This window comes from Balaenoptera physalus (assembly GCF_965194825.1).
Source record: "Balaenoptera physalus genome assembly, chromosome: 9".
NCBI lineage: Eukaryota > Metazoa > Chordata > Mammalia > Artiodactyla > Balaenopteridae > Balaenoptera > Balaenoptera physalus.
In genome coordinates, this window is record NC_138888.1 from 101,277,827 (window position 1) to 101,305,020 (window position 27,194).

A 27,194-nucleotide genomic window follows, 5' to 3' on the forward strand; every position below is an offset into this window, starting at 1 on the left:
CCTGTGGAATTGAATATTATAAACTCTTTCATATGGTCGCATATTTCTTAATCTTCTAAATTCTTCAGTAAACTCATTTGATCTATAGCTGAGGACTCATTCCAGGATGGGGTGTAATCCTCTTCTCTCCCAGACATTTGGCAAGCCTGTCATAAAGGCCTTCATCATTCAAATTCCTCCTCTGAGACAACAATTATCTTGTCTTGAAAGCAGCATCATGCATTTAGAAAACTATGTGAAAGTCTAATCTTGCCTGTTAGCTTGTACCAGCTTTTCTTGTTTATAGCACGAGACAGTTACCAAAAATCCTACAATGAGTTCTCTCTTTTGCCAGAAAATTTGGGATAAAAATCAACAGAGCTGATTCCTTTAAAGACTGGATTCCGGGATGCCCAATTTATGCCATTTCCCCCCCAGTTGTTTCATAACCAGTATCAACTGACACCAGTACATTGCTAAGAGAACAATTTACTTGAACGGCTAAATGGATGAAATGAAATCATTGACAGAGCAGCAATCTTGTTCACCATTGGCATGTGGCCACACCCTAAGTGATTCCTAAGGGGCTCAGTCTAGAGCCCTCTAGTGGTGGTGCAGGTGGCTCTGGCCTTTAAAAAGTCACTTATTTTCCCGTCTTCATTTTCTCATCTCTGAAGTATATTCATCTGTTGACTCATTCATTAAATAATTAATAATTACATGCTACATGCCAGAAACTGTGCTAGACAATGATGATAAAATAGAGGTTCAAAAAATATTCACAGGGCAGTGGTCAGAAAGACAAGGAAAATAAGAGTCACAAAACAATGTGCTGTGTCTGCAGGAGGCATAAGCTCACAGGATTGCGGAGAATGACACCTCTCGTGCTGTGCTGAGAGCACCGGCAAGGGCTTCGTGGGAGACTTGGGGTCTGCGCTGCGTCCTGCAGGTGCGGGAGCTCACCTGGGCCTTGGGGAGAACATTTGCAACGTGCGGCATTTTGAGATCGTAACGGAAGATGACACTACAGGTTGCAAAAGAAGAAAGGGCACAGAGGATAGACAAAGACAGGAAAAGGACAAACTTTGAAGGGACTAGAATGGCTGTAGAAGATATGAAATCCATATGGAAGGAAAGGGAAGTTATTAAAGAGTTTTCAACCAAAGAGCTACATGATCAGAGTTATGATTTAGAAATATTACCCCACTTGTAGAAGGTAGAGGCAATGAGACAGCTGGGAGAAGGCTACAAAAATATAGATACAAATTGACAAGGGCCTAAATAAGGTGGTGGCATGAGGAATGAGAGCTAATGGGAAGTAGAATTGACATGATTTAGGAACTATTTGGATGTGGAGGATGAGAGAGAGGGAAAAAAAAATCTAGGATCATTTTTAGAGTTTAGTTTTGGACAGGCTATGTTTGTAGTACACATGAGACCTCCAAGTGGAGATACTGAGCAGGCCGTGGGGTGTAGGAGCCTGGAACTCAGGAGGAATGTCTGGGTGGAAAGAGATGACTGGGATTCTTTAAACCATACAACGTATAAATAAGGGAAGGGGGAACTGCTTTACGGAAGGAGACAAAAAGGATGGCCTCAAAGGTAGGAGAAAACGATCAGCATTAATGAACCAAGAGAATAGAGAGTTTCCAGGATAGAACAGTCAACAGCGTCAGTTCCTATACAGCAGTTAAATAAGGTGAAGCCTGAAAGGCACTCAGGGAATCTCGTGACTCAGAGATATTGGTGATCATAGAGAATGCAGGGCCGGCGGAGTAGCTTGGACATAAACCAGACTCTAGTGGGTTGAAGAGTTAGCACAACCACCAGAAATGGCACACTTCCTCTAGAAGCCTGGGATAAAGGATGAGATCAGCTACTTGGCTACACGACCTTTACGGCTCTCTTTAGCAACACTATTCTATGAAATTCTACTAGCAAAATAGCTGTGTCAAGAAAAGGAGGCATGCTTCCCCGGATGTCTGACTGACCACCAGCCTGGATGTTAAGAAATTGAGGAGATGGGGCTCAGGTGGGTTCAGCACAGGATTCGCTGATCTGGGACTCGGGTTGGGGCGCCCATGCAGGCAGTACACTTGCTCCTGTCCAGGAATGAAGGGGGCAGGAGGGGGAGCCGGCCACCAGCCTCCCTGATCTCTTGGTTGGTGGTGGTGGGAGGTGTAGGGAGAACAACCATGTTAAACAGTGGAAAGATGGAAATGATTATCTACAGGGGATTCAGATAACCTTTAGATGAACACGCAGCAGTACAGAGGGACTCTGATGAAATACCCTACTGTTTACTCACAGGCGGTCCTGGAGGCCCTGGTTTTCCTGGAGGCCCTGGTTTTCCTCGTCTTCCCTAGAAACCAAAGAGAAACAGACAATAGCTACTGTGATTACATTTTATTTTAAGATGAGACAACATTAAATGGCGATTTTAAAGACTAAAAATTAACGAAAAGTTAAAAAACAATTCCAAGTCCACATGACCTTTAAAGACCTGTGAAGTCTAAAAGCTATGAGACAATTTTTAGCAGCCAAGATGAGAAAAATAGTGCCTGGAATGAACAAACTGTGACTCTTATTAGCAGCCCTTTAAAGGCTGTCTACTTTGGTACTCTAGCGAAGTGATATAAAGTATCTGAAAGATGGGCTAAGATGGGCATTTTATCTGATAATTCAGTGGGTTCAGGTGCAATAATAAATGCATTTATCATCTTAAATTGGTATTTCTCAAAGAGTGATCTGAATTCCAATTTTATAGGAGTTTCCTGAGAGTGCTATCAGGTATTAAAAATACATTTTTCTGGGCTCCATCCTGGACTTTACTGGTTTAGAATCTCTGGGGAAGGGATCCATGAATCCACATTTTAAAAACCCCTTCAGGTAACACTCATACTCACTAAAGTTTGCAAAGCACTTCCGTAAGCCATATTATAATTATATATGTTGTGAAAAGCACATTAACTAGCTCTTTTCTTCCCTCTGGATGATTAAGCTGTTTTATAAGTGAACTAAAATGTTCACTCCTTGCTTATTAATCTTCATTATTGTAAGTGAATGTTAACTCCCCAAGTTCACAACTAGCTAAATTCCAATTGCAAGAGCCAGAATGACATTTCTAAGTACCTGTGTATCTGTATCATTTAAAAAACATTTATTTATTATACATTTATTTTCTTAATTATTTTTTTCCTTTATCATAGAAGGAAGCAAGCCTAGGTACGGATAGCACACATTTTGAATGAGAAGCATTTCTGAGCAGGTTTTCTAATTCTATTTCATTGTTACTAATAACTTTATTTTATTACCATATTGGTAGTATGTTAATACATATTAAGGCTAGTTGTTACTTAAAAAGTAAAAGTATTAGGTTGATCTTTCAACTCTTTTTGGGGAGAATTGTAAGCATAAACACGGAAAGGCCCATTTCACTGACGGATTTTCTTGCTCTGAAAGAGTCAGGCAATTTTCGCTTGATCTTTCTGGTCTTCATCTAGGCTTGGAGTGGGGTAGGAAATACAATACCCACTGAAGCAGCAGAGTAAGGTTTGGAAGGTAGGTAAGCAAATGCGACACTGTGATTGGGTGGGAAATGCTTCCATTAATTGCTGAAGGCAAGTTAAGTACATACTATCAAGGACTCTATATAAAAATAGCAGCTGTATTCATAAAATATCCTGGCTAACATCTACAGAACAGATTTTTTTTTAATTTCATTAAAACCAGAAATATAATTAGTAGTATTTTCATGTACCTTGTGTTTTAGAGATCTGAACATTGGATTTCCTTTGGGGGGTTGTAAGATTGGAATGAATATATAATTTAATATTCTGTATACTGAATAAAAGTTACACACATGGACATAATTTTCTTGTTTTGCAGTTTACACATTCTGAAAATCAATATATTGGGTCTTTTAGTAAATGCAAGTCAATCGGCCCCTGAGGATTAATCAATGATAAAACGTTTACTTGCAAAGTGGAAGCACCGTGATTTATTCATTTACAAGAGCACAAAGAAACAAAATCAGTGACATTGGAGCAGGTGATTGGTTCTTTCTTTTAGGTTGAGGTAAGTTAAAACCATAGGATAAACTTTGTGTGCAGTCTCCTTTCCTTAAAGGAGACGTATATATTGATTTGGGCAGGAAGTGGAGAAAATGAGGTTATTCATCAACTTTTATCACAAGAGTTAATGTTTAAGATAAACTAAGTCTCAGATATTGTAACATAACATTGTCATGTCTTAACGTGAGGAGAAGAAGCATTCATGATTCAGTGTGGTACGGGCAAGCTTCCAAATTCTTGCACATCAGTGCTGACTTACATCATCGTTCAAAGCCTTGCGACTGTCAAGAGTGTACGGATGTGTCTCTGGAAGAGCACAGGGGAACGCTGATTGTCTTTATGCCTCCTTGCTAACAGTAGACATGCAGGTAGGATGTTTCTGAGGATCGTCAAATTATTGGAACATACTGTACACAGATTAACTTCAGCCAGCACGTATTTTCAGTTTAAATGTGTTTTCTAGGCTTGAATTTCTAGTAACATCCTGAAGCAGATTTGAATACTTTTTTCTTTCTCAGCTTTATTGAGATATAATTGGCATGTAATATTGTGTAAGTTTCATGTCTGACAAGTGATGCCTTCATACACTTATATGTTAGGAATAAAGTTAGTGAATACCTCCATCAGCCTACATAATTACCATTTGTGTGTGTGTGTGTTGAGAACATTTAAACTCTACTCTCTCAGCAACTTTCAAGTATAAACACAATATTGTTAACTACAGTCACCATTAGATCCCCAAACTTATTCATCTTCTAACTGGAAGTCTGTGCACTTTGACCGGCATCTCCTCATTTCCCGCTTCCTCAGCCTTTGGCAGCCAACATTGTCTCTGCTTCGATGAATTAGGCTTTTTTAGATTCCATATTCTGGGGCTGGGGCTGTGCCTGAGAGGGCCATGGAATACCCTCCTGACGTCGATACAGGGACTGTTTTTGCGTGTTTGTTTCCACTTCTGTCTCCTCTTATTTCAGGCCCTTCATTCTAGACCCACTGTAAAGTGAAAGAAAAAGTGGGCACTCGGATGTGGGTTGGGATGAAAATCCCAGCAAATAACAGATAAATGCTGAGCTGGGTGCGGCCTTCCTGGCTAGGATGCCTGGTCCCAGGTGGCCGTTTGTTCAGAAGCAGCTCTGATCAGTTGGAGTCTGGCTGAACCTCCAAATGGATGGTTTCAGCAGCATTACAATTGGGCTAATCCAATACTTTTCTGAAAATTGGAGTATGAAGCCTAAAATGCAGGTTTACCGTATCAGGTTGCCCTGGAAACCTCAAAGTGCTCAACATGTACGTTTCCTGTCTGGCAACAGTGTAAAGGTTATCAGACAGCAGTTTAGGTATTTGTCTAATGATTTAAGCCCAGTGGTGCTCTAACCCGATCACACATCAGCATCCTCGGGAGACCTAGCTGAAACAGACTGCTGTCTCCACTTCCAGAGTTTCTGACTCAGCAGGTCCGGGGTGGGACCTGAGAACTCACATTTATAACAAGTTCCCAGCAATACTAATGCTACTGGCCTTGAGACCACACTGTGAGAACTCCTGTTCTAAACCTCAACCTCTTATTTCATATTTAAAGTCAGGCAATCTTGCATAGCCCTTTATCTTGTAAACCTTGTAGCTCAGAACAAAAGATCTGGGTTGGTTTTGTGACTGCGTGGAACTTTAATAATAAAAACCCCATTGTCAACTTCAGGACCACCTGGATCAGAATCCCAGCCTTTTCTTTTATGGAAGGTTCTTGTGTCAAGATGTCCTTGCTGTAAAATTGGTACCTACACTTTGAAGCCTGTTTGTTAAGAATTAAAAAAGAGATCATGTGTAAAATTCCTACCACGCACACACCCATTAGGATGGCTAGTTTCAAAAAACAAAATAAGCGTTGGTGAGGATCTGGAGAAACTGGAATGCTTGAGCACTGCTGGCGAGATTGTAAAATGGAGCAACTGCTATGGAAAACACTGCACAGATTTTTAAAAGAATGAAAAGTAGAACTACCATGTGATCCAGAAATCCCACTTCTGGGTCTATATCCGAAGGAATTGAAAACAGGGTCGTGAAGAGATATCTGCACACCTAGGTTCATAAGCAGCACTATTCAGAATAGCCAAGAGGTAGAACCAATCCAAACGTCCATTAACAGATGAGTGGATAAACAAAATGTGGTACATACAATGAAATATTATTCAGTTTTGAAAAGGAAGGACATTCTGATACATGCTACAACATGGATAAACCTTGATGACATCATGCTAATTGAAATAGGCACAGTGAAATAAGTCAGTAGAAGACAAATACCGTATGATTTCACTTATATGAGGTACTTAGAGGAGCCAAATTTATAGAAACAGAAGGTAGAATGGTGGTGGCCAGGGGCTGGGGGGCGGGGGATAGGGGAAGTTATTTAATGGGAACAGAGTTTTAGTTTTACAAGATGAAAAAGTTCTGGAGATCTTTTCACAACAATGCGACTATACTTAACACTAACGAACTGTACACTTGAAAATGGTTAAGATGGTAAATTTTATGCTATGTGTTTTTCTCCACAATTAAAAACAACAACAACACTCCTACTATAATTTCTGACACAGTGGGAAAATAAATGTTAGTTCCTTTTCTCCCTGCCCTTCTACCATCCTTTATCCAATTATCCATTTAAAAATGTTTGATAATATATCAAGAAAACCTTCTAAAATCTGTGTTGTGCATCAGTTAAAAAAGCGTAACCAACTGTCAACCTTGCAGAGGGGATTTTTTCATCTAAAGCAACAATCAAGATGCCCATTAAGAGTAGAAATAGAAAAAGTAAATTGTAGATTACAGTGGGATACTATATAACAATGGAAATGAATGGAATACAACTACATGCAACAATATGGTTAAATTGTGTAAACACAACGTTGATCAGTTTATATAAGGAATAAAAGCAGGCACTACTAAGCTAAGCTGTTAGACGTTGCAATAGGTCACCGATGTGGGAGTGGGGAGCGACGGAGAGCATCAGACTAAGATGCTGATGTTCTGTTTCTTGAACTGTGTGCAGGTTACAAGGGTGTTCTTGATTTGTGAAAAATCAACAAGTGGCCTCCTTAGGATACATACATTTTTCTGAATGTTTGTTATACTTCAATAAAAATTTAAAAAAAAAATGAAACCAGGAGATTTCCACAATGGAATGATTTTATTTGAATTATCAAATGACTTCATCCATCTGCATTTGCTGTGTACAAGACCACAGAGGGTCAATACTGTCAGGAAGGAAAAAAAAAAACAAAACCCAGGCCTATTTAAATAAATGACATCTACAAATTTTCAACAGTAAAAATAACCTGATGCTTCCAGGATGACTTGCAGTATGAGAGCACATGTATCTTAAATTAGCCACTTGATTTATAAACACTTGACCATCCAGGAGCATTAAGAAGGGAAGAATGCAAATAATGGACGACTGGTACTTATCTGACAGATGGTTTTTGTTGTTGATGAGGATGAGGATGAGGAGGACAAGTTACAGTAGTAATCGGACTGAAATAAAGGGTGGTATGCAGACCCCAAGCCCACAGAGGAGACACGTGTGTAAGTAATCTCTCTAAACTGCCAGGTCTTCTAATGCAGCTGGCTCCTCTCCAGAATTCCCCTGTTCCCATGTGTGTATTTAGCACAGTCTTAGGCATCAACTCAGCCTGAACAAGGTACCGAGGAAATGCTGAGGAAGAGGAGACAGGGCCTTGACGGGCACCCACAACTGTGAAGTAGGTGTTAATTACACAGGAAAACATTACAGACCATCTGGGAAGTTTAGTTTTCTTTTTTTACATTGTGAACGGAAATAAGATTAATGACTGATGTAAAAAGGTAGCACATTTTGAAATCAACGATATGTGAAAAAACGGGAATGGAATACTTACATGAGGAATGCATAACGTCTTAAGTGAATTTTATTTCTTAACATCTTTAAAAATACATCTAAGACAGCAATGAGGCTAGTCATGATGGTCTCCTTATTTCAGGGATCAGACAAGTGGCTCTTGTAAGGACACGGGAAGAGGATGCAATTCAGCATGAACAAAGAATGTGAAATAGGTTTAGAGCTAAGGAAAGATGAATCCATATTGGACGCTATTTCCAATATTGCTTTTCTCATTTAGGTTGGGATCTTAAAATTTCTAAATCATGTCACAATTTCCCCATCTCTCTGTTCCCTTCCTTTTTTTCCCTTTGGATGGACGCTACCAGTAACTAATGAGGCTTTTCAAAACAAGTTAGAAATGTGACAATATTAACTAAACCCCCTCAGCTATAATTGAATAAATGATAATCTGAATAAATGATAAAACTTCATCGAAACATTGGACTGGGCCAGATGGTCTGGTCTGTGATCAGCATGGTCTACTGTCACTGTTTAGCATTCCTATGAAGTTACCATGGTGGCACCAATTTGGTCATGAAGATAAGTATAGTTAAGGTCTGACCTCTTAAGTCCCTTCTTATTGGATGAACCCCAAATCAAATTTTCCTTGTGTGCCCCAAGCCGTGCATGTACCAAGAAACATAAAAGTCTATGACAAATGATTATTAAAATGGTTACCATTGATCAAATGCTTGCCACGGGCCAAGCACTGAGTGCTAAGCATGGACTTACATTATTTCATTTAATCTGCTCAAAACTACTGTGAGTGAGTGATACTGTTCCCATTTTACAGAGAACGAAAGATTAAACATCTAGCTCCAAATCACTCTGCTCTTAATTGGTGGGGCTAAAATTTAAACCCTAGTGTGTCTGATCTTAAAACCCATAATCCTCAGGATTAAGGTTTCCTTGGGGGGGGCATATCCTGGTCATTCACGATTTCAGTTACTTTGCTGCTCTAATTGTTGAGTTTCTCTTGTTTTCTCACCACCAGGCCAGATTTTTAAATGTCCCATCACCTTACGACTTTGTCCTTGGGAATTCAGGTCTTCCTAGTTCTCACCTGCTCCCCTGATGGCTGCTTGCCTTTGCCTTGTGTCAGCAGGACAACCACAACCTTCCACTTAGACTGGACTCCTGACTGTCTTGCCAAACCAATTCTCTCTGTCCCAATCGCGGGCTCCAATTTCTACGCCTGCCATTGCCGATCTCAGCCAAGGCACTTGGCTTATCTCGGCTCACGGGTGGGGCACGGTAGGGCGTGGCTTAGCTGCTTCCTGACCATCTGTGATACATTTTAACATCTTTGTGCGGCAGCGAGAGGGTGGATGTTCCCTCCGTATTTGGAAGTTCGCAGCGGGACGCTTGCAGGCTGGAGGAGGAGAATCGGGCTTGGACTCTGCCTTCCTTGTCCGAGAACTATGCCCATGCCCTGGGGTCCCCATCTCCAAGCACTCCTAAGGCCTCAAGCATCTTTCATTTTTATTAAGGAAACTGTTACACTTTTAGACTTAGAGAGTAGATGAAATCAACACGTAGAGGGACAAATAATGCACATAAACTGCTCGTGTCTTATTTAAAAGAAATGTTAACATGAAAACAATGTGATGAGGCTCCTCAACAAATTTCAGACGGGTCGGAGCCTGAGCCAGTGTAGAAGAAGGGGTTCAGCCTTACCAGTCAGCACTGGAGCAAAGAAATCATTAATGACATTTCATATCCTGATTTCAATGAAGGTAAATTTATAGAAGTGCATTTTCAGCATTTTTGAGCCACGTACTTTAACATATGAAATGTACCCTCAAGGGGTGGAATTTTGGAACTGCAGTTTCACTGAGAAGGACTGAATTGAGCAGCACCAAATAAATTCATAGGAACACATTTTGCAGCTATTCAGTAACTGCCCGTAAACAAAGAGAATTCCCAAGGATCCGGAAGATGCAAGTATGAAGGTCACCCAATTTTGATACAGAAGAATTTTCAGGGCATAATTCTCAATCCAACAACTTAAATTTAATGGATTAAATTGCATTTGGATATTTAAATGCCAACTTCAAACCCTATCAAAGAAATGAGTAAATTTATTCGGCAGAAATGTACTGTCTGTGTTTTACATACTGTTCTAGGGGAAAATATATGAACGACTAAGGCCTGGATCTTGCTTTCAGGGCAGAAGAGGAGGGACAGCTATTCACAACAGCTATTTGGAGAGTGCTGTTCATTTGGCTGCAGGTAAATCAGGAGTTCCGGGGAGGGAAGGTGAGAATTAAGTTGCTTCCCAAACCTTTCAATAACTCTCTCAGCCTTTCATTTGACAGGGGAAGTGGTGGGGAGTTGGTCACCGGGATGGGATGGGAGGGAAATGTGGGTGGAGAAAGCCATCTGCACCCCCTTGGCAATGAGATGGGGTGCTAGACCCTGAAGAGTCCCCTCAAACAGGGACAGCTTCCCTTGACACTTGTGCCCCCATACACATGTGTGTCCTCTTTGGTCCTTTTGTCCTCTGATACTTATTGCCAACCTTTCAAGCAACTGGGCTTGGAAGGCATTTCCCAGCCTGCCACTCCTTGTGCTTTCATGATGGACTTAAGTATTGGGACTCTGTATTGATGACCTTCAAAAACTGAATGCTTGTGGACATGCCATTATGTAAATACTGGGTATGTTTTTTCTTGACTTGAATACTCTTTTCATTTCCTTAAACCTGACACCCAAGGTCACTTGCCAGTGTGACTGGGTAAGAGGAACTCTTTGAGTCTGAACTCTTCCAGCTGCTTTCCCACAGTCTCTTTCTCCTTCAGCTCCGACCTTTTCCCAGAATAAGGTTAGGGTGTCTTGGGAAAGCTGGTACCTCAGTTGGCCCTGCCAGCCCCAGCTGTGGGTCATTTGCTGGATTCTTTTTATGTTCTCCTTTGACTTCTCAGTCCACTTTAGAGAAGTATCCTTCAGGCAGAAACCGCAGCTACATCTTATCCCGAGCATCCTGCTACATAGTACGTACATCCATCCATCCATATACAGATATCCATAAAGCCTAACCAACACCTACTCACAGGACTGACCTTCCTACGTACTTGCCCCAGGCCCCAGCGAGTGACTGTCCTTGTCAAAGGGGTGGTGAGGGGCCTGGGTCCCTCTGCTGGTTTCCCTGGTAACCGATGAGCCCACCTGACGTCAACTCCCCTATAACTGGCAACCGCTCCAGGACCTTGCTTCAGACGTGTAAGCACCCCCGTCCATGAAACCACTGATGTCTTCTGTTGCTGACTCCGGGCTCTTTCTTCGGTCTTAAAGCTGGGCAAGTGCAGGCCTTCTCGGCCTGCAGCCCAACAACCTACCATCTCTTCACTGTGTTTTTGTAGAATATATTTCCCATTCTCAGCTGGCATGTGCCCAGATTCCTTCATTAATTCATTCAACAAACATTTAATGAGTCCTTACTGTGGGCCAGATCCTTCTCTGTGCTCTGGAAATACCTTGAATCCATTCTGTCCTCATAGAGCTTATATTCTAGTGGGGACACTGATAGTAATAGAAAACACCTGGTCCCTTCTCTCTGCCAGACACCGTTCAAAGCAATTTACATCTATGTATTCATTATATCTTCAAAGTCCTCGTAATATCTTTGCAGTATCTCTGTTTTACAGATGAGTCAACTGAGTAATGGAGCAGCTTGCCTGAGGTCACACGTCCAGTTAAGCAGCAGAGCTGGGACTTGAATTCAGGTAACTTGGCTATGTCATCCCTGATCATCCCCACCCTGTTATACTGAGTGCGTATCTGATAACTACACGAGTAGAGATATAAATTCTGGATAGCAAAAAGAATCATAAAAAGTAAAGCAGGGTAAAGGGATACAGAGTTAGATAGGGTGGTGTGCCGTTTCAGATAGAAAAATCAGGGGAGGTCTCAGCAGACACCTGAACCAAGTGAGTCCGTGGGCCATGCAAGGGCTGAGAAAGGGCATCCAGCAGAGGGAACAGTGAGAACAAAGCCCTGGGTGGCTGGAGAAGAGCAAGCCGTGGATGGGCGGCAGGCAGGGCAGATTAGCTGAGCCTTGAAGACTGTGGTGAGGGCTCTGCGTTTTCTTCCTTTGATTGTGCTGGGAAACCACTGGGAGTTGTCGTAAAGGGGCCACATCATGAGGTTGACCTAAACACTTGCCTGTGTAGATTAACAGCCACTAGGGTAAAACTGCTACAAACTGATCATGTAATTCAGAGGCTCAACAGAACTGACTGTAGGTTATCTGATTTAGGTCGCTTACGGGAACATTTCCTTCCATTTGTGCAGATAACCAGGAGTTGATTATCTGTATAGCATCTTGTGATGGTTAAGTTTATGTGGCGCCCAGATATTTGGCCAAACAGTTTTCTGAGTGTTTCTGTAAAGGTGGTTTTTGGATGAGATTAGCATTTAGATGGTGGGCTCTGAGCGAAGCAGGCTGCCCTCGATAAGGTGTGTGGGTCTCACCAATCGGTCCAAGGCCTGAATGGAACAAAGATTGACCTCCCCAAGGCAAGAAGGAACTCTGCCAGCAGACGGCCTTTGGACTTGAACTGCAACTCTTCACTGGGTCTCCAGCCTGCCAGACTACTCTACAGATTTTGGATTTACTGAGACTCTACAACTGTGTGAGCCAATTCTCTCTGTCTCTGTCTCTGTCTCTCTGTATATACATCCTGATGCTTTCATTTCATTTTTCTGGAGAACCCTGACTAATACCCATTTCCATTTACAAGTACGAAGTATTTTTTACCTTCCTTTAACATCTTATGTTACTGAACATAATATCTATTATTCTCTGATATTTACCCAGTCCACTGTTTTCGACTGAAAAAAAGATATAAGGAAATGAGATCTATTTCATCCTTCACTGTGAACAATGGTTTTCAAATAGAGAATGCTGCATTGTTTAAATAATCCTGCAAGACTTATATAAAGATATTAATAATTTAATGAACTTGTACTCAAGGGAAAAAAATGTTCTTGAAACATGTCAGGATGAATTTTCAAGGGAAAAACCTAATTAGCAGTGTCTGAAGTGTATGTCATCACATTTAGAAAACAAGGACTGTAGACAGAATGGTGAGTTAGACTTTAAAGATTTAACTACTCCCGTTAATATGTATGATTAATGAGCAGTCTGTCAGTTGGTTGGCCTCACTAAAGCAAAAGACCTTGCAGGGGGAAAAAAAGGATGTTTAAATTAATGTACACAGAAATATGCAAATGCAGTTTATAATCTTTTTTATATTATGATTAATTAATAACTTTAGAGTCTTTACTGCAAAAGGATGCCATAGCTTGAACATCTTTTAAAATATAGAATCAAAGCTATAAAGATGTCTGAAAGTAACAGATGGCCACAGGTCCCAGTGACTTTACAAATGAGAACTCTGGGAAGCTAATGAAAGCAAAAACACTCTCAATGTTAGATCATGGCTGACAAATCAAAAGCTGGGGAAAAAAGTATAAATTGAAGTAGTTATGTCATTATCTTTTCCTTACATATAATAAAGTATTTTTACCTGATGATTATTTGGAGAAAATCATATTGAAGAAACAAGAGTTAAGTCCATTTAAAGGAGAGAACATAGGAGGTGGGGTCTATTTGATGTCAAGATCTTCAGAGGCAAAGAGAAAATCCAATCATGTGTGTAAATGATTCTAAACATAAAATTATTTGGTAATAGTTGCACGTTCATTTGGATGTGTGGGTTTCTGAAGACAGAACATTAATTTAAATCCTTCAGAAACACTGGTAACTAAAACTACAAGAGCTAATGTTGAAAGCAATCAAAATTACAGATCTGTTTGGTACCAAAATGAGAAATCAACTTCCAGAAGAACATAAATGAGTGGGAAATGCAGTAAACAGATAACCTTGCATCAATGATAAGCATTGCTGCATTTATTAAGTGCTTACTATATGCTGAATATTGGAGATTAAAGAGAAAATTAGACACAGATCCTACCTTTGAAGGTTTGGGGGGCTTTTAGTCTAGTATTAATTTCTCTTCTTTCCTCTCTACCAGATTTTCTCCACACAGAAAATTAAGGCTGCTTAAAGACATTCAAGAAAAGAGAACAGTAGCTCATAACTATTTTCAAGAGCTGGAGGTTGCATTAAACTTGGCCAAAACTGATATTTCTATTTTGGCATACTTTAATTATGTGGTGTACTTGCCCATGGTCATGCTTTTTCTATACAAAGGTAGAGGTGAATATAGATTTTAACTCATATATTTATGACAAAATAATTGATCATTGATTAACAATAAAAACAGAATGGAAAAGTGCGCTGTACTAAGAAGGGAGAGACCTGGCCATTAGTACTGTCTCTTGTATTTATCAGCTAAGCAAACCTGAGCCAGTTATATCATCTCTCAGCCTTAACCATTTATATATATATTTTAAAAAAGTACTAAAAACATACCTGCCTAAAAACAATGGGCTGGAATATATGAGCACCTGAGAAATATTTACTTTAAGAGAAATACCAAAGTTTGAAAAGAGCTTTCTATAATCTTTCCCCATAAACTTTCTTGAAGGCAGAGGGATGGTGCCTGGCATCAAGCAAGTTCTCCATCGGTGCCCACCCGTCCTTCTGGACAGAAGGTTCCAAGTTTTCCCGGAGAGGTTACACTGCATGGGGACACGGGGAAGGTGGTCCAACACATTCAGATATAGAGCTAGTGGATCAATTACATTTTTGGCAAATACCAAGGAAAAATATATCCCAAATACTCATTTTGAAATGTAGTACTTTGAGGCTACCCTTCTGGCCTAAACCAAAACTTTACGTAGAATGTGCTGTCTGATACTAATATTTCAGCCTGGCTGACTCATGGGTAAGATATGTCTGCAGAAATGTTTTTCAAATAGTAATAATATTCAGCCATCAGCTAGCCTGTTCTCTTCTCTGAACATTGGTCAGAATTGGCAGGATGGCCAGTAGGGTTAGAACTGAAATTTTCAAATGTAAATAATATTTTGCCTAAAAATGTGGTATCCATAGCTTTGGCCTCAGTCTTTGAATGAAATTAATATTCTAGACTTTACAAAGGACAAACTAGGGCCCTTACTAAGAGCAAAAGCCCAGCTCCTCGCCACGGCCTGCAGGGCTCTGCTACACATCCGCTGCTCTCACACCCATCCAGCCACACAGCTTCCTGCAGCTCCTTGGACTTTCCACCTCAGGCCTTGGCACTGTCTGCTTCCCCCAGATTTCCACAGAGCTGGTCCGTCACCTCTTAGATCTTTGCTCCCAGGTCATCCTTGCAACATGGCTTTCTCTGACCTCCTCACAACACTCCCTAACCCCTTCCCCTGCCTTCTTATTCTCAGTTGCATGTATCACCGCCAACCATTCTAAGACATTTATTTTGTTACTGTCTGTCTTTGTAATAGATTGTAAGCACCATGAGGGTAGAGGTTTTTGTCTATTGCAGGGGTTGGCCAAGTTTTCCTGTAAAGGGTAAAAGAGTAAATATTTCAGTCTGGCAAAATACTCTGTTGTTGGAGAATAGTCATAGACAATATGTAAGCAAATGAGAATGGATGTGATGCAATAAAACTTTATTTACAAAAACACATGGACCAGATTTGGCCTAAGGGCCATCATTTGCTGAGTCCCAGTCTATTGTTTTCATTGGCTATCTCCAGTGGCTACAATAATGCCTGGCAAATCGTAGGTGCTCAAGAAATATTTGTTCTGATTTTTGGCCTGAGCTAACAATTAAAATGGAATTAAGTGTAACGCTTTGAAAAGGTACCAGGCAAATGAACAGCCTGTACTAATGAGGAAAACAGTGTGATCTCATTCATTACTGTACTTTTAGACAAGGATCAACACCAAAACTGTGGGATTAATTATGTCTTAAAAGTCTTTAGGATCTGGTGATGTTTTTAATCGTTATTTTTGTTAGTGTTGTTGTAGAGAACACAAGACAAAAATTTCATTAGTACTTTGAAATTATTTTGCTGAAAAATTTTTTCAAATGCAGGTCTATAAAAAGAGTAACATAACAAATCATTATTTTCCCACAGCACAGAATTAACAACTGGTAGTATTTTGCAATATTTTCTTCAAGTCTTTTTAAAAGTAAATAAAATGTTACAGATTAAATGGGAGTCCTTTCTTCTAGGCTTGTTTCCCTCACTCCTCCTGAGGTGTAACTACTCTCATGAATTGGATGTCACCCTTCTGGTTCATGTACTCAATAAACACACACACACACACACACACACACACACACACACATATACACATACACATATACACACATATATTTACATATATGAATAACTAAGTACTGCCCAGTATTTTGAAAGTTGTAAAAATTATTTTTTGTATGCATCCTTTAACAAATTTTTCTGTACTCAATATTATGTTTTTAAGATCTATCCTTGTCGGGAATGTTTGAGTGTGTGTGTGTGTGTGTGTGTGTGTGTGTGTGTGTGTAGATAACATTTCCAAATAAAAATATTTCCAAAGTAGCAAAATACAGAAGTACAAAAAATGTAATGCTATTTATTTTATTATAAGGCATTCTCCATTGCTCTTTTCAGGTTTTCTGTATTGGGCTTTAGTGTTGCTGAAGTCTTTCACCCAAGAAAAGAACCAATGGCCCAAGGAATCCAGGAATTTAGCACCATTTCATTTTTCTCTCGTGGAAAACCTTTATCCTGTAAAATGTCAATTCAGTTATTAACATATGATCAGTGTTTCGATAGCGTAACTCACTTCCAATATTTCAATTTATGCAGCTAAATTTTAAAACACCTAGTTGGGGATAAAAGACTTCTGGTTACACAAAACATTACTGGTCTCTGTAACAACACGATAATGGCAAATATTTTTAAAATGGAGTTTAACATGTAAACTGAGCAAGCCGAAATTAAATCTGGGTCTACTGATCCCAGGTATCAGTTTCTTAGAGCTTTGAAACAGAGTATCCATTTTCAATAACCTAGATATATGGTGACCTTAAAAAAGCCTTCTGTCATATTTCATAACATTAGGGAATGGGAGGAGAAAGAATGAAGAATCCTTTTGAAACATCTGCAGTCCATAAAGCACTTCAAAAAATACTCTGTTGACCTATGTTATAAATAGTTTAGCCCTGCTATGCTGCTTGGTAGTATGGCGTCTGTATAACAAAGAACCTCTCACAACTGTTCTAGAATACCAAATATTTGGGGGGACCCATTATAGTGAAAATGTATTCATCTAGCACTTTATTAAATGGAAAAGTCTACTGAATGGCACTTCTAGCTCCCACACAATAGTGCTGACTTTGATGACCCAGAAGATGGGCCATCAGTGGCTGATCCAGTGCTTTTGTGCAAATGAGAAAAAGGCACCCTTCCTCCTGGTGGCTGCAGCCCTACACTGGACACACAGTTGGTTAGTGGGTCACAGGCTGGATTTCAGCCCCTAAACACCTGGTGACTGGTTGCCTTTCTTCAGGGCAAAACTATGCTAGGTGACAAATCCACAAAAGTCTCTGGGATTCTAAAAGAACCACTAATTGGTTTCCGTGGCTTTAGTGCTAGTGGATTTTGTTATGCTCAAAGACTTGGAAATTAATATCGTAAGTATGATATCATAAAGAGTGGTCATTGGGCCCTTGTTGTGTGATAGGCCCTGAACTGGTTGTTTACACATATATTTTTCTAATCATCATTTTGGGATAGACATCATTAGCATCATTTCTGTTGTGTAACTGAAGAGACAGAGGCTCAGAGAAGGTGGGTAGCATTCCCTGGGTCACAGAGCCAGGGTTTACCCAGGAATCTGCATCACTCCAGAACTTGTGACCTCCAAGGGATTTCACTGATGGGGTGATGCAGAGTTTAACATTTTATTAATACAACGTTCAAGGAACCAGATCCCCATACGAGACATTAACCAATCAAATGATAAATGGCCCTCCTGCCATTGGCTGGGTTTGTGGGTGGCCTTGACTACCACCACCCAGGCCACTCTACAGCAGGAGAAGCATCTCCCCCACCAGCTAACATTCACGTGCACGAGTTGTAGTCAGGGAGAGCAGGAAAGGTGAAGGGGTTGGGAGGGAGTGAATCAAGGCAGCCGCAGACTGAGGAGGGCTGGGCAGAGAAAACAGGCAGAATAGCTTCTGACATCACCCATTTTCCTCAAGATTGGTTAAACTGTTTTGTATATTCTGTTGTATTTGTCTAATTCTTAAAAAAAACAAAAACAAAAACTGATTGTGATCCATTAAGCCAATTTCTGACCTGCTAACGGATCAAGACACAAAGTCTGAAACACGGCTATTGTGGGACCAGGGTTTGGCAACAGACTTCTGTTAGGACCTGACTCTAAAAATTTTTTGCTCTGTGATCCTGAACAAATCACTTTAACTTCTTTAAGCCTCATGTCCTCATCTGAAAAGTGGAGAGAATAATCCTTAATACAGGAGGATGCTGTGAGTAACCGGGGTAATACAGAGTTACCATACATATTATTTTTATTGCTACAATAGTGCATATATTATTGTTATCACTATAATATAGCACCAACAACTGATGAGATGGTCCCAAGCCTGGCAGTTTTGTGATCAAGTCAGCTTTAGCCATGTCAAAATTAGGCATCATCTTACCCAAAGAAAGTTGGTCAGCGTGAGCCTAATCTGGGCATGAAAGTTAGTTCTCTTCACAGACCCTTACTGGGCTACCTTCAACTGTATCTTCTTGTTTGCCTATCTATACACCTATATCCATCATATTGTGTAAAATGGATGTTCAGATCTTAAAAAGGTAAGTCAGACTATTGGTCACACTTTACCCATTAACTTCCATGTTATCTTCCTCCCTGGGAGAAAACCAAGAGTGAGAGAGGAAGGCACTTTCCTCTTAGAATGGCTTCTCAGAGACTCCATTTACAAAAAGACTCCATTTACAAAGTCACTTTTCCCCCCACTAGTTGTCTTGACCTGCACAGAGATTCCAGGAGGACTAATTTAGGCATCAGGAATAAAGCAGAGCAGGCGGTAAAACACATTACCCTTCCGTACTTTATATACAATACAGCTGCTAGCATAACTGCATAGCTGAGAACTCAATGCATATTTTCATAGTTAATTCCTAGAGTTGACCTGGCTAAATGCACATTTCTCGTAATTATTACAAGGCTAAACTATTTTTACAAGCTTAATTAGCATTACTTAAATAAAATAAATACTCTCTGCTGGTAACAAAGTGTTTGTTATTATAGTTTTCGCCTGTAGTCAGTGTAACTCACTAAGTCACTGGTTCTCTAACTCCGTGGTGGAGGACTGGTTTTTAAATTTTCAATTTGTTGTAGACTGGTACTTTTATAAACTACAATAAAACTGAATTACTAGGAAAAAAGAGATAAGACCATACAGAGTATAAGTCCTAATGTTTACTATTGGATTCAATAGACATAAAATTACACTTTAATAAATATCAAACTAACAATGGAGGGGAAAAGGAACAAAGTACAAAACTGTACAAACTGTTGAAAGTGAGTATATATGCTGATAAAAAAAGATTCACTGTTATACTTGGAACTTTTTGTTGTTTTGCAGTTATAATAAAACAAAAAGTTATGAGTGAAATAGTGATTCCACATATTAAATGTCTATATACACTCTCTGAACAAATAAACACTATTATATCAGTATTTAAAGTTTTTAATGTAAAAAAATGAGCTTGCTTCTTGCTTGTTAACATATCTAACCTAGGTTGAATTGACAACAATGCTACTTATGTAAGTCACCCCTTTTCCCACAGGATCTTTGACACTGAAGAATTGTAATAGGGAAGGGCAAATCTGACTCCATATTGGCTTTGTCTCTTTTTCTTTAACCTTTGTATTCTATTGCTTTGGCTACAAATTAAGAATGTTGCCTACATAGCCTGCAATATACAGGATAGCCCAATCTCAAGGCTCTGACCTTTAAAGGTTGCAGATCAGAGAATAACATTTGTCTTGTTGGAGGTTTATGGGAACACTATGACCAGACTTCCGTGGGCAGCTACAAGAACAAAGAATTCTTGCACCAAGAAGTTTACAGCAACCAACCATACCTCTCCACCCCTTTAATTATGAAAAAAAGCCTGAATTCTAACTTGGGGAAGATGGTTCTTTGGGACATTAGTCCACCATCCTCTCAGTCTGCTGGCTTTCTGAATAAAGTCTCTATTCTTTGCCCCAACAACTCGTCTCTCGATTTACTGGCCTGTTGTGCAGTGAGCAGTGTGGGCTTGGGCTCAGTAACACTTGTTGTGCACAACTTTTATCTATACTGCTTCATTTTTTGTTTGAATGACTTTCAGTATAGAAATCAGTTTAACACAGGTATGTTGAAAGGAATGGACTAAGACCTTTCAAACTGGCTTCAGCAAACTCAGAAGAAAATCAAAATCATAACTTCTTTGATAATTGTTGTCAAACTATGGGAATATATTGTAACAATCTGTAGAAACTTCAGTTTTTACTCTTCAAATTTTTTTGGCCATTGGAAAACAAATTGCATTCTTTCTTTACATGGAAGTATTGATATTATTAAAAATACTGAAGATATGAGACAAAAAACACATCTGTCTGTCAAACTGTCCAAATTACATTTTTAAAAAGGTGAGAAGAAACTGGTTTCTTTTTTTTTTTTTTCTCCCAATTTCCCCCATCTCACAGTCCCTGGTAATCACCATTCTAGTCTCTGTTTCTATGAGTGTGACTGTTTTAAATTCCACATATAAGTGATATATGGTATTTGTCTTTCTCTCTCTGACTTATTTCACTTAGCATAATACCCTTAAGCCCATCCATGTTCCCAAACAGCAGAATTTCCTTCTTTCTCAAGGCTGAATAATATTCTATTGTATGTGTGATATATCTATATCTATAAAATATCTTCTTCATGCATTAATTCATTGAAGGACACTTGGATTATTTCCAAGTCTTGGCTATTGTGAATAGTGCTGCAGAAACATGGGGTGCGTATATCTCTTTGAGATCCTGTTTTCATTTCCTTTGGATATATATCCAGAAGTGGAATTGCTGGATCATAGGGCACTTTTACTTTTAATTCTTTTTGAGGAACCTCCATTCTGTTCTCCATAGCGGCTGCACCACTTTACATTCCCACCACAAGTGAACCAGGGTTTCCATTTCTCCACATCCCTTCCAACACTTGTTATCCCCTGTCTTTTGATAATAGCCATTCTAACAGGTGTGATGTGATATATCATTTTGGTTTTGGTTTTGATTTGCATTTCCCTGGTAATTAGTGATTAGTTTCTTAACTTGCAGAAACAGTGATTTGATTCCCTAATTTTAACATTCCTAAGTTTTTCTCCTTGATAACCATCAAAGTACCTCACTATGCAATAATTGTTGTTTTGACCATTTTCCACATTATCTCAAAAATTTTAAATCTCACATTTGGCGTATTAATCTTTACAAATTCACAATTTTTACCGTGTCATTAAGCCTATTGTGTAGTTCAGTTGACATTCCTTTGCTAGCAAGACTTTCTCGATGAAGGAAGCAGAGTGTTGGTTTACATTCTGGTGTAAGCTCCCTAATCTGGAAAACTGCTCCAGAATGGTTCCCTACCGTTGCAGCTTCACCATCAGAACATATTCCTGTACAAAAATTGAACTCCAAACCATGTTTGTTGACAATGTTTTCGCATAGTTCAATGACTATGTTCATAGGTTTGTTTTTTTTTTAACAGCTCACTGTTAGCTATATTTGTGGGCAAAGAAGCAGAAGAAAAAAATTCTTCCTAATATTACTATCATCTACAATTGCACATTCACCAAAAGAATTGCAACACGGGCATTACCTGTGCATTTGTCAAGAGGCAGCAAAAATGTTTTGCTAGTTTTGTTTGCTCTTTGAGTTGGTATTAGCTTGGTTTTCAAATATGTCAAGCAATGGAATCACTGCCACATATTCATTCAGTATTTCCAAGCAAGTATGTTTGATGTCATCTTTCACTAGTGCCTTCGTAATTGCATGTTTATTTTCCAGCCTCAGAAATCTAAAGTAGTACTTTAAAAGACATCTCCAAAACACTAAGGTTTAAATATGAGTTACTGAACTTTGCTTCCGTTGCCTTTTAAGTCAGTGTTCATGCTTTCAAAATTGTTTTGGTTTTGAATTTATTTATGTTTCCTGTGTAAATGTTGCTTATGTCTTGATGATTTCACTGCTTCATTAGCCAGTCCACGTCTGCACAGAACATGCAGTGATTTAATACTTCACCTTCAATTAGCTGAACTCAGTATATCAGTGATCATACTTCCTAGTAAAACTAGTATCAATCCTTTTGGTCTTCGTTTATTTGCAATCACTTCCATGGACATCAGGTAGTTTGTTTCTACTGAAAACATATGTCCAAAAAATCCCATGAAGCTTGTTTTGCCATTAGTTCATTAGGGTTAAAAAGGAATAATATAAATTTTACTTCCCTAACTTAATTTAAAGTTAAAATAATAAAGACTTATAATAGAAAGCAAATGATTTGGGTTTCTCAGATTTTTGTGGATTATAATTGACGAGCTAACCTTAAAATGCCTCGTCTTGTAGGGTGACCCTACTGTGCATGACTTGTAGGCAGCTAGCACCCTTATGACTCTGTGTGTTTGTTCAACACACCAACTCATCCATAGCCTGCTCTACTGGATAAGTCCAACAATCACATGCTTGTTAAATTGTTATAAAAGTTTCTAAACACATATTTTCAATTTCTGTGCTTATCATGGTCCAGTAACACTTTGAGCACCACATTTGAGTAGCATCGTATTACACAGCATTCATGGTTTATTAATGGTTATCTCTTTTATAAGGACAACTTTTTCAATTCTTCTACTTTCTTTTAGGTCCTTTTAACTAGGTGGACAGTAGTCTATGCTTTAAAAGAAAGCAAACACAAGGCTAGTTTTGAGGAAAATACAGATAAGGTAGGGTCTATTTTATCTAACTTTGTCTCTTTTCCTCCTTCTCTATCACACAGGTCTCCCAGGGATGCTGTAGGCACATGGTCCATGACAGTCTTTGTTTCATTGGCTGACTCTTCCCCACCTAATTAATCATCTGTCTTAGTGTTGGTTTAGCTCATTACAGCGTCTCTAGAAAGTGATGATGCTGACATTTTTGTAACAGAATCAAATTGAGGTTGATTAAGTGAAACAATTCTAAGTCACAGAATATTTTCCAAGAGTGTTCTAATTTGGTTTTTCAGGGGAAGACTTTCAAAATCTGAACATGAATGGTAATAAGATCTGAGAAAGTTTCATAGATTTGTTCAACTTTGTAATTATGCTATTGCTAGAAAATGTGTCTAATTGTTGGAAATGATGTGGCAGAAAAAGAAAGCAAATAAACTGTTTTTGAGAAAACTCATTATAGGTAATTAGATTTAAAATTGAATAGCAAGATATAAAGAAGGAGTATGGAGGTGAAGCATAAGGAAGATAATTAGGAATGTTGTAAGTCTTAAGAAGAAAAGATTTAAAATAAAGCCTCATCTCACTAAATGATGTGGGGGAATTCACCTATTTCATTTTTTTTGGTTTGTTTTAGTTTTTCTTATACAGACATTATCTAATAAAAGTATATTAGACACACTCCTGTCATGCAATTTTGACAAAATAAAAGAGAAAGGGAGTAGGGCACCATTTTCAATATTAAATTAGAAGCATAACTTCTTTTGAATTAGTAATTTTTATGCCATCTCTTGTTTTACCTTGGAGAGGTTTTATCACTATGGCAACAACTGCAGAGAAATACACCATATTCATTTTCATCAGCTCCGAATGAAAAAGATTTTAAGCCCATAGAAAGTTAGCAGGATAGTATACAAAAATTTATAGGTATAACCACAGGATTTATTGATAAAAAGACACAGGCAGAACTACTTATATGGTAAACCATACCCTTGACATTTCCTAGATTGGGAATTATACTTAATTAGCATGCTTCAGAAATTTTATATCATTTGCAAAAAAAAAAAGAATGGCAGTTTCCAGAATGTGTCCAGAGATATAAAAAGTGAAAATTGCCAAAAGCAATAAAAATAAGAACAATTTAATTTTGGCAATATTTTACTCTGACATCATTTACCTTATATCAATAAAACAAAGTTTTCCAAGAAGTTAGGATTGTATTCTAGCAAAATGGATTTATAAAACAAAATAAATGAATTCAGACAAATAGCTGATAACAGAAATGTTCTCTTAAGATACCACTGGTAATTTACAAAGGAAAAGAGGCATGGATAGGAGTAAAACGAGGTGCCTGCATTTCACCAGCTGCTTGAGGGATCCAGCAAAACTCTGAAATTACAATAGACCTTTTTTTCTCCTAATGCCCTGCCCACCCGGCACCTATTTTAGTTCGGCTTCCTCTAACTTCTATATTTCTCTCTGCTTTTACTTGACTGAATTGGGCTTGCTGTTCATGGAAGAAGGAAGTAGTAGGTGTAAATCTCTGTGGCCTGAAAACAATGAACAGTCTTGAGACCCTTGCCTCTTATACACAGCAGAAGTCTCATGAAATTATATCTACACTGGAAAATCCTTTCTGTAAGAGACACATAATGCCTTGATTCCTACTTGGCCCACAAAGTGAGTGTCCACGCCCCTCCTCTCTTCCCATATGTTCTCATCTTGTGTCTTATCTTTCAACCTCCTCTGGTACTTCTGGATTGCTTATTACTATAAGTAATAATCTATGTTGCTTGCAACTTCAGTTTCTCCCTATTTATTGACTTCCTTGCCTCAGTTTGCAAATGTACTCAATTAAAAAAAATCTTTTTCTTGACCTCTCCAAATGTGATCTTACACCATCTCTCTTTACAGCTCAGCTGCTGAAAAGAATAGTCCCTAATCCTGTGGACAAAGAAAGTCATCTCTATTGCAATAAACAACAAATGTTGCCCTCCATCAAGCAATCAGCCACTGTAGCCCTGAGGGGAATTCAGGATAGAGAAAAACAGGAAACATTCTGTATTGGATACTGGCCATAGGTAGTTAAGATGCATACCTTAAAAGTAATTTCAATGAGCCCAGATTTTTGCATCTTCCTATACACAGAAAAGCCCTAAAATCATTAGCTTGAGATGTCTGTTTTTTGTAATTAGCAGTAATCTTTTGATGTTGGACTACATTATTTTTTTCAGCAAAAACTCCTACATAGCTTGATTCCTCCCTTACCTCTTTGGAGCAGATCCTCAGAGCTATCTGAGAGGCTGTGTCCCAGGCTGTAGTCCTTAGTAAGGTCACCCCAAAAAACATAACTCGCAAGTTTTAGGTTGTGTGTTTTTTTCAGTCGACACCTCCCCACCCTGACTTTCTCAATACCTACTACACTCCCAAGACCTGTGAAAAGTCATGCCTATGTTTTCACAGCACAGCCAGTCTTAGAAACCAGCCTCATCCAAGGGCACCAATGGCTTTTCCTCAGCCCTCATCCGCCCTGATGCGTTGGAAGCAGTTCCCATCAGGTGACCATCTCCAGTCTCCTTCAAGACTTTCCTTTAGTTCTATTTCTCTTATACTTTTAACTCTCTCATTCACCTAACCACCTGTTCTTACATATAGGCTTACCCTAATTTCAAAGTCTACCCTCAGTTCTTTCCTCCCTACAGTCTCCCCCTTGGTCATCCTACCCACTCTGATGGCTTCATTTATCACCCACACATTGATGACTTTCTAACAGTAAACTTTGTCCTTTTTCTTATGATCTTGATTCAAGTTTTAACGGGCTGGTGCATTTCCATTTTCAGAGCCTTTCTGCAGCTCTAATGTTTTAGGCTTCAAACTGACTCATCTCCAAAAGAACGTTTTCCTCCAGCGTTTTCTACTTTGGTCTACCACCATTTCAGATTTGGTACTTCAGTAAACACTTTGATGCATAAATCCATTGACTTGTTTTTTGCTCATTCTCTCTCCTTGATGTCTGTCCCACCTGGTCATATTACTTGTTTTTACAAGCATGATCTGAGTTTAGCCTTTTATTACTTATTGATTAGACTAAAAGAATAGTTCTATCCTCTTCTCAGAATTGCTGGTTTTGATATTATGTTTATGTGCAGATGATTTCCTACCTATATTTTATGTGTGCCTTTACTAGTGAGCTTTTCCATTCGTAATTTTCTTGTTTCTAGTAGTGGCCTTTTCTTTTCCACTTAGAGAAGTTCCTTTAGCATTTGCTGCAAAGCTGGTCTGGTGGCGCTGAATTCTCTTAGCTCTTGCTTGTCTGTAAAGCTTTGGATTTCTCCATCAAATCTGAATGAGAGCCTTGCTGGGTAGAGTATTCTTGGTTGTAGGTTCTTCCCTCTCACCACTTTAAATATATCATGCCACTCCCTTCTGGCCTGCAGTTTCTGCTGAGAAATCAGCTGATAATCTTATGGGAGTTCCCTTGTATGTTAGGGTTAGGGTTAGGGTTAGGGCTAGGGCTAGGGCTAGGGTTAGGGTTAGGGTTGTTACTTTTCCCTTGTTGCTTTTAATACTTTGTCTTTAATTTTTGTCAGTTTGATTACTATGTGTCTCGGCACATTCCTCCTTGGGTTTATCCTGCCTAGGACTCTCAGTGCTTCCTGGACTTGGGTGACGGTTTCCTTTCCCATGTTAGGTAAGTTTTCAGCTATTATCTCTTCAAATATTTTCTCAGGTCCTTTCTCTCTCTTTTCTCCTTCTGGGACCCCTATAATGCAAATGTTGTTGTGTTTAATGTTGTCCCAGAGGTCTCTTAGACTGTCTTCATTTCTTTTCATTCTTTTTTTCTTTATTCTGTTCCACAGCAGTGAATTCCACCATTCTGTCTTCCAGGTCACTTATCCGTTCTTCTGCTTAGTTACTCTGCTATTGATTCCTTCTAGTGTATTTTTTATTTCCGCTATTGTATTGTTCATCTCTGTTCATTTGATCTTTAGTTCTTCTCGGTCTTTGTTAAACATTTCTTGCATCTTCTTGATCTGTGCCTCCATTCTTTTTCTGAGATCTTGGATCATCTTCACTATCATTATTCTGAATTCTTTTTCAGGTAGGTTGCCTATCTCCACTTCACTTAGTTGTTCTTCTGGGGTTTTATCTTGTTCCTTCATTTGGAACATATTCCTCTGCTGTCTCATTTTGTCTAACTTTCTGTGATTGCAGTTTTCATTCCACGGGCTGCAGGATTGTAGTTCTTCTTGCTTCTGCTGTCTGCCCTCTGGTGGATG

At 39.1% G+C, this 27,194-nt stretch overlaps 1 protein-coding gene across 3 annotated transcripts in view; it reads right to left on the minus strand.

Annotated features, from left to right (window-relative positions):
- Nucleotides 1-27,194, minus strand: part of COL19A1 (collagen type XIX alpha 1 chain) — a 398,856-nt gene that overhangs the window by 114,112 nt on the left and 257,550 nt on the right. For all 3 annotated transcript variants that reach the window (XM_082474165.1, XM_082474166.1, XM_082474164.1), the window contains one exon: nt 2,288-2,341. In XM_082474165.1, the coding sequence (XP_082330291.1) occupies nt 2,288-2,341 (54 nt within the window). The remainder of the gene's footprint in view (nt 1-2,287; nt 2,342-27,194) is intronic.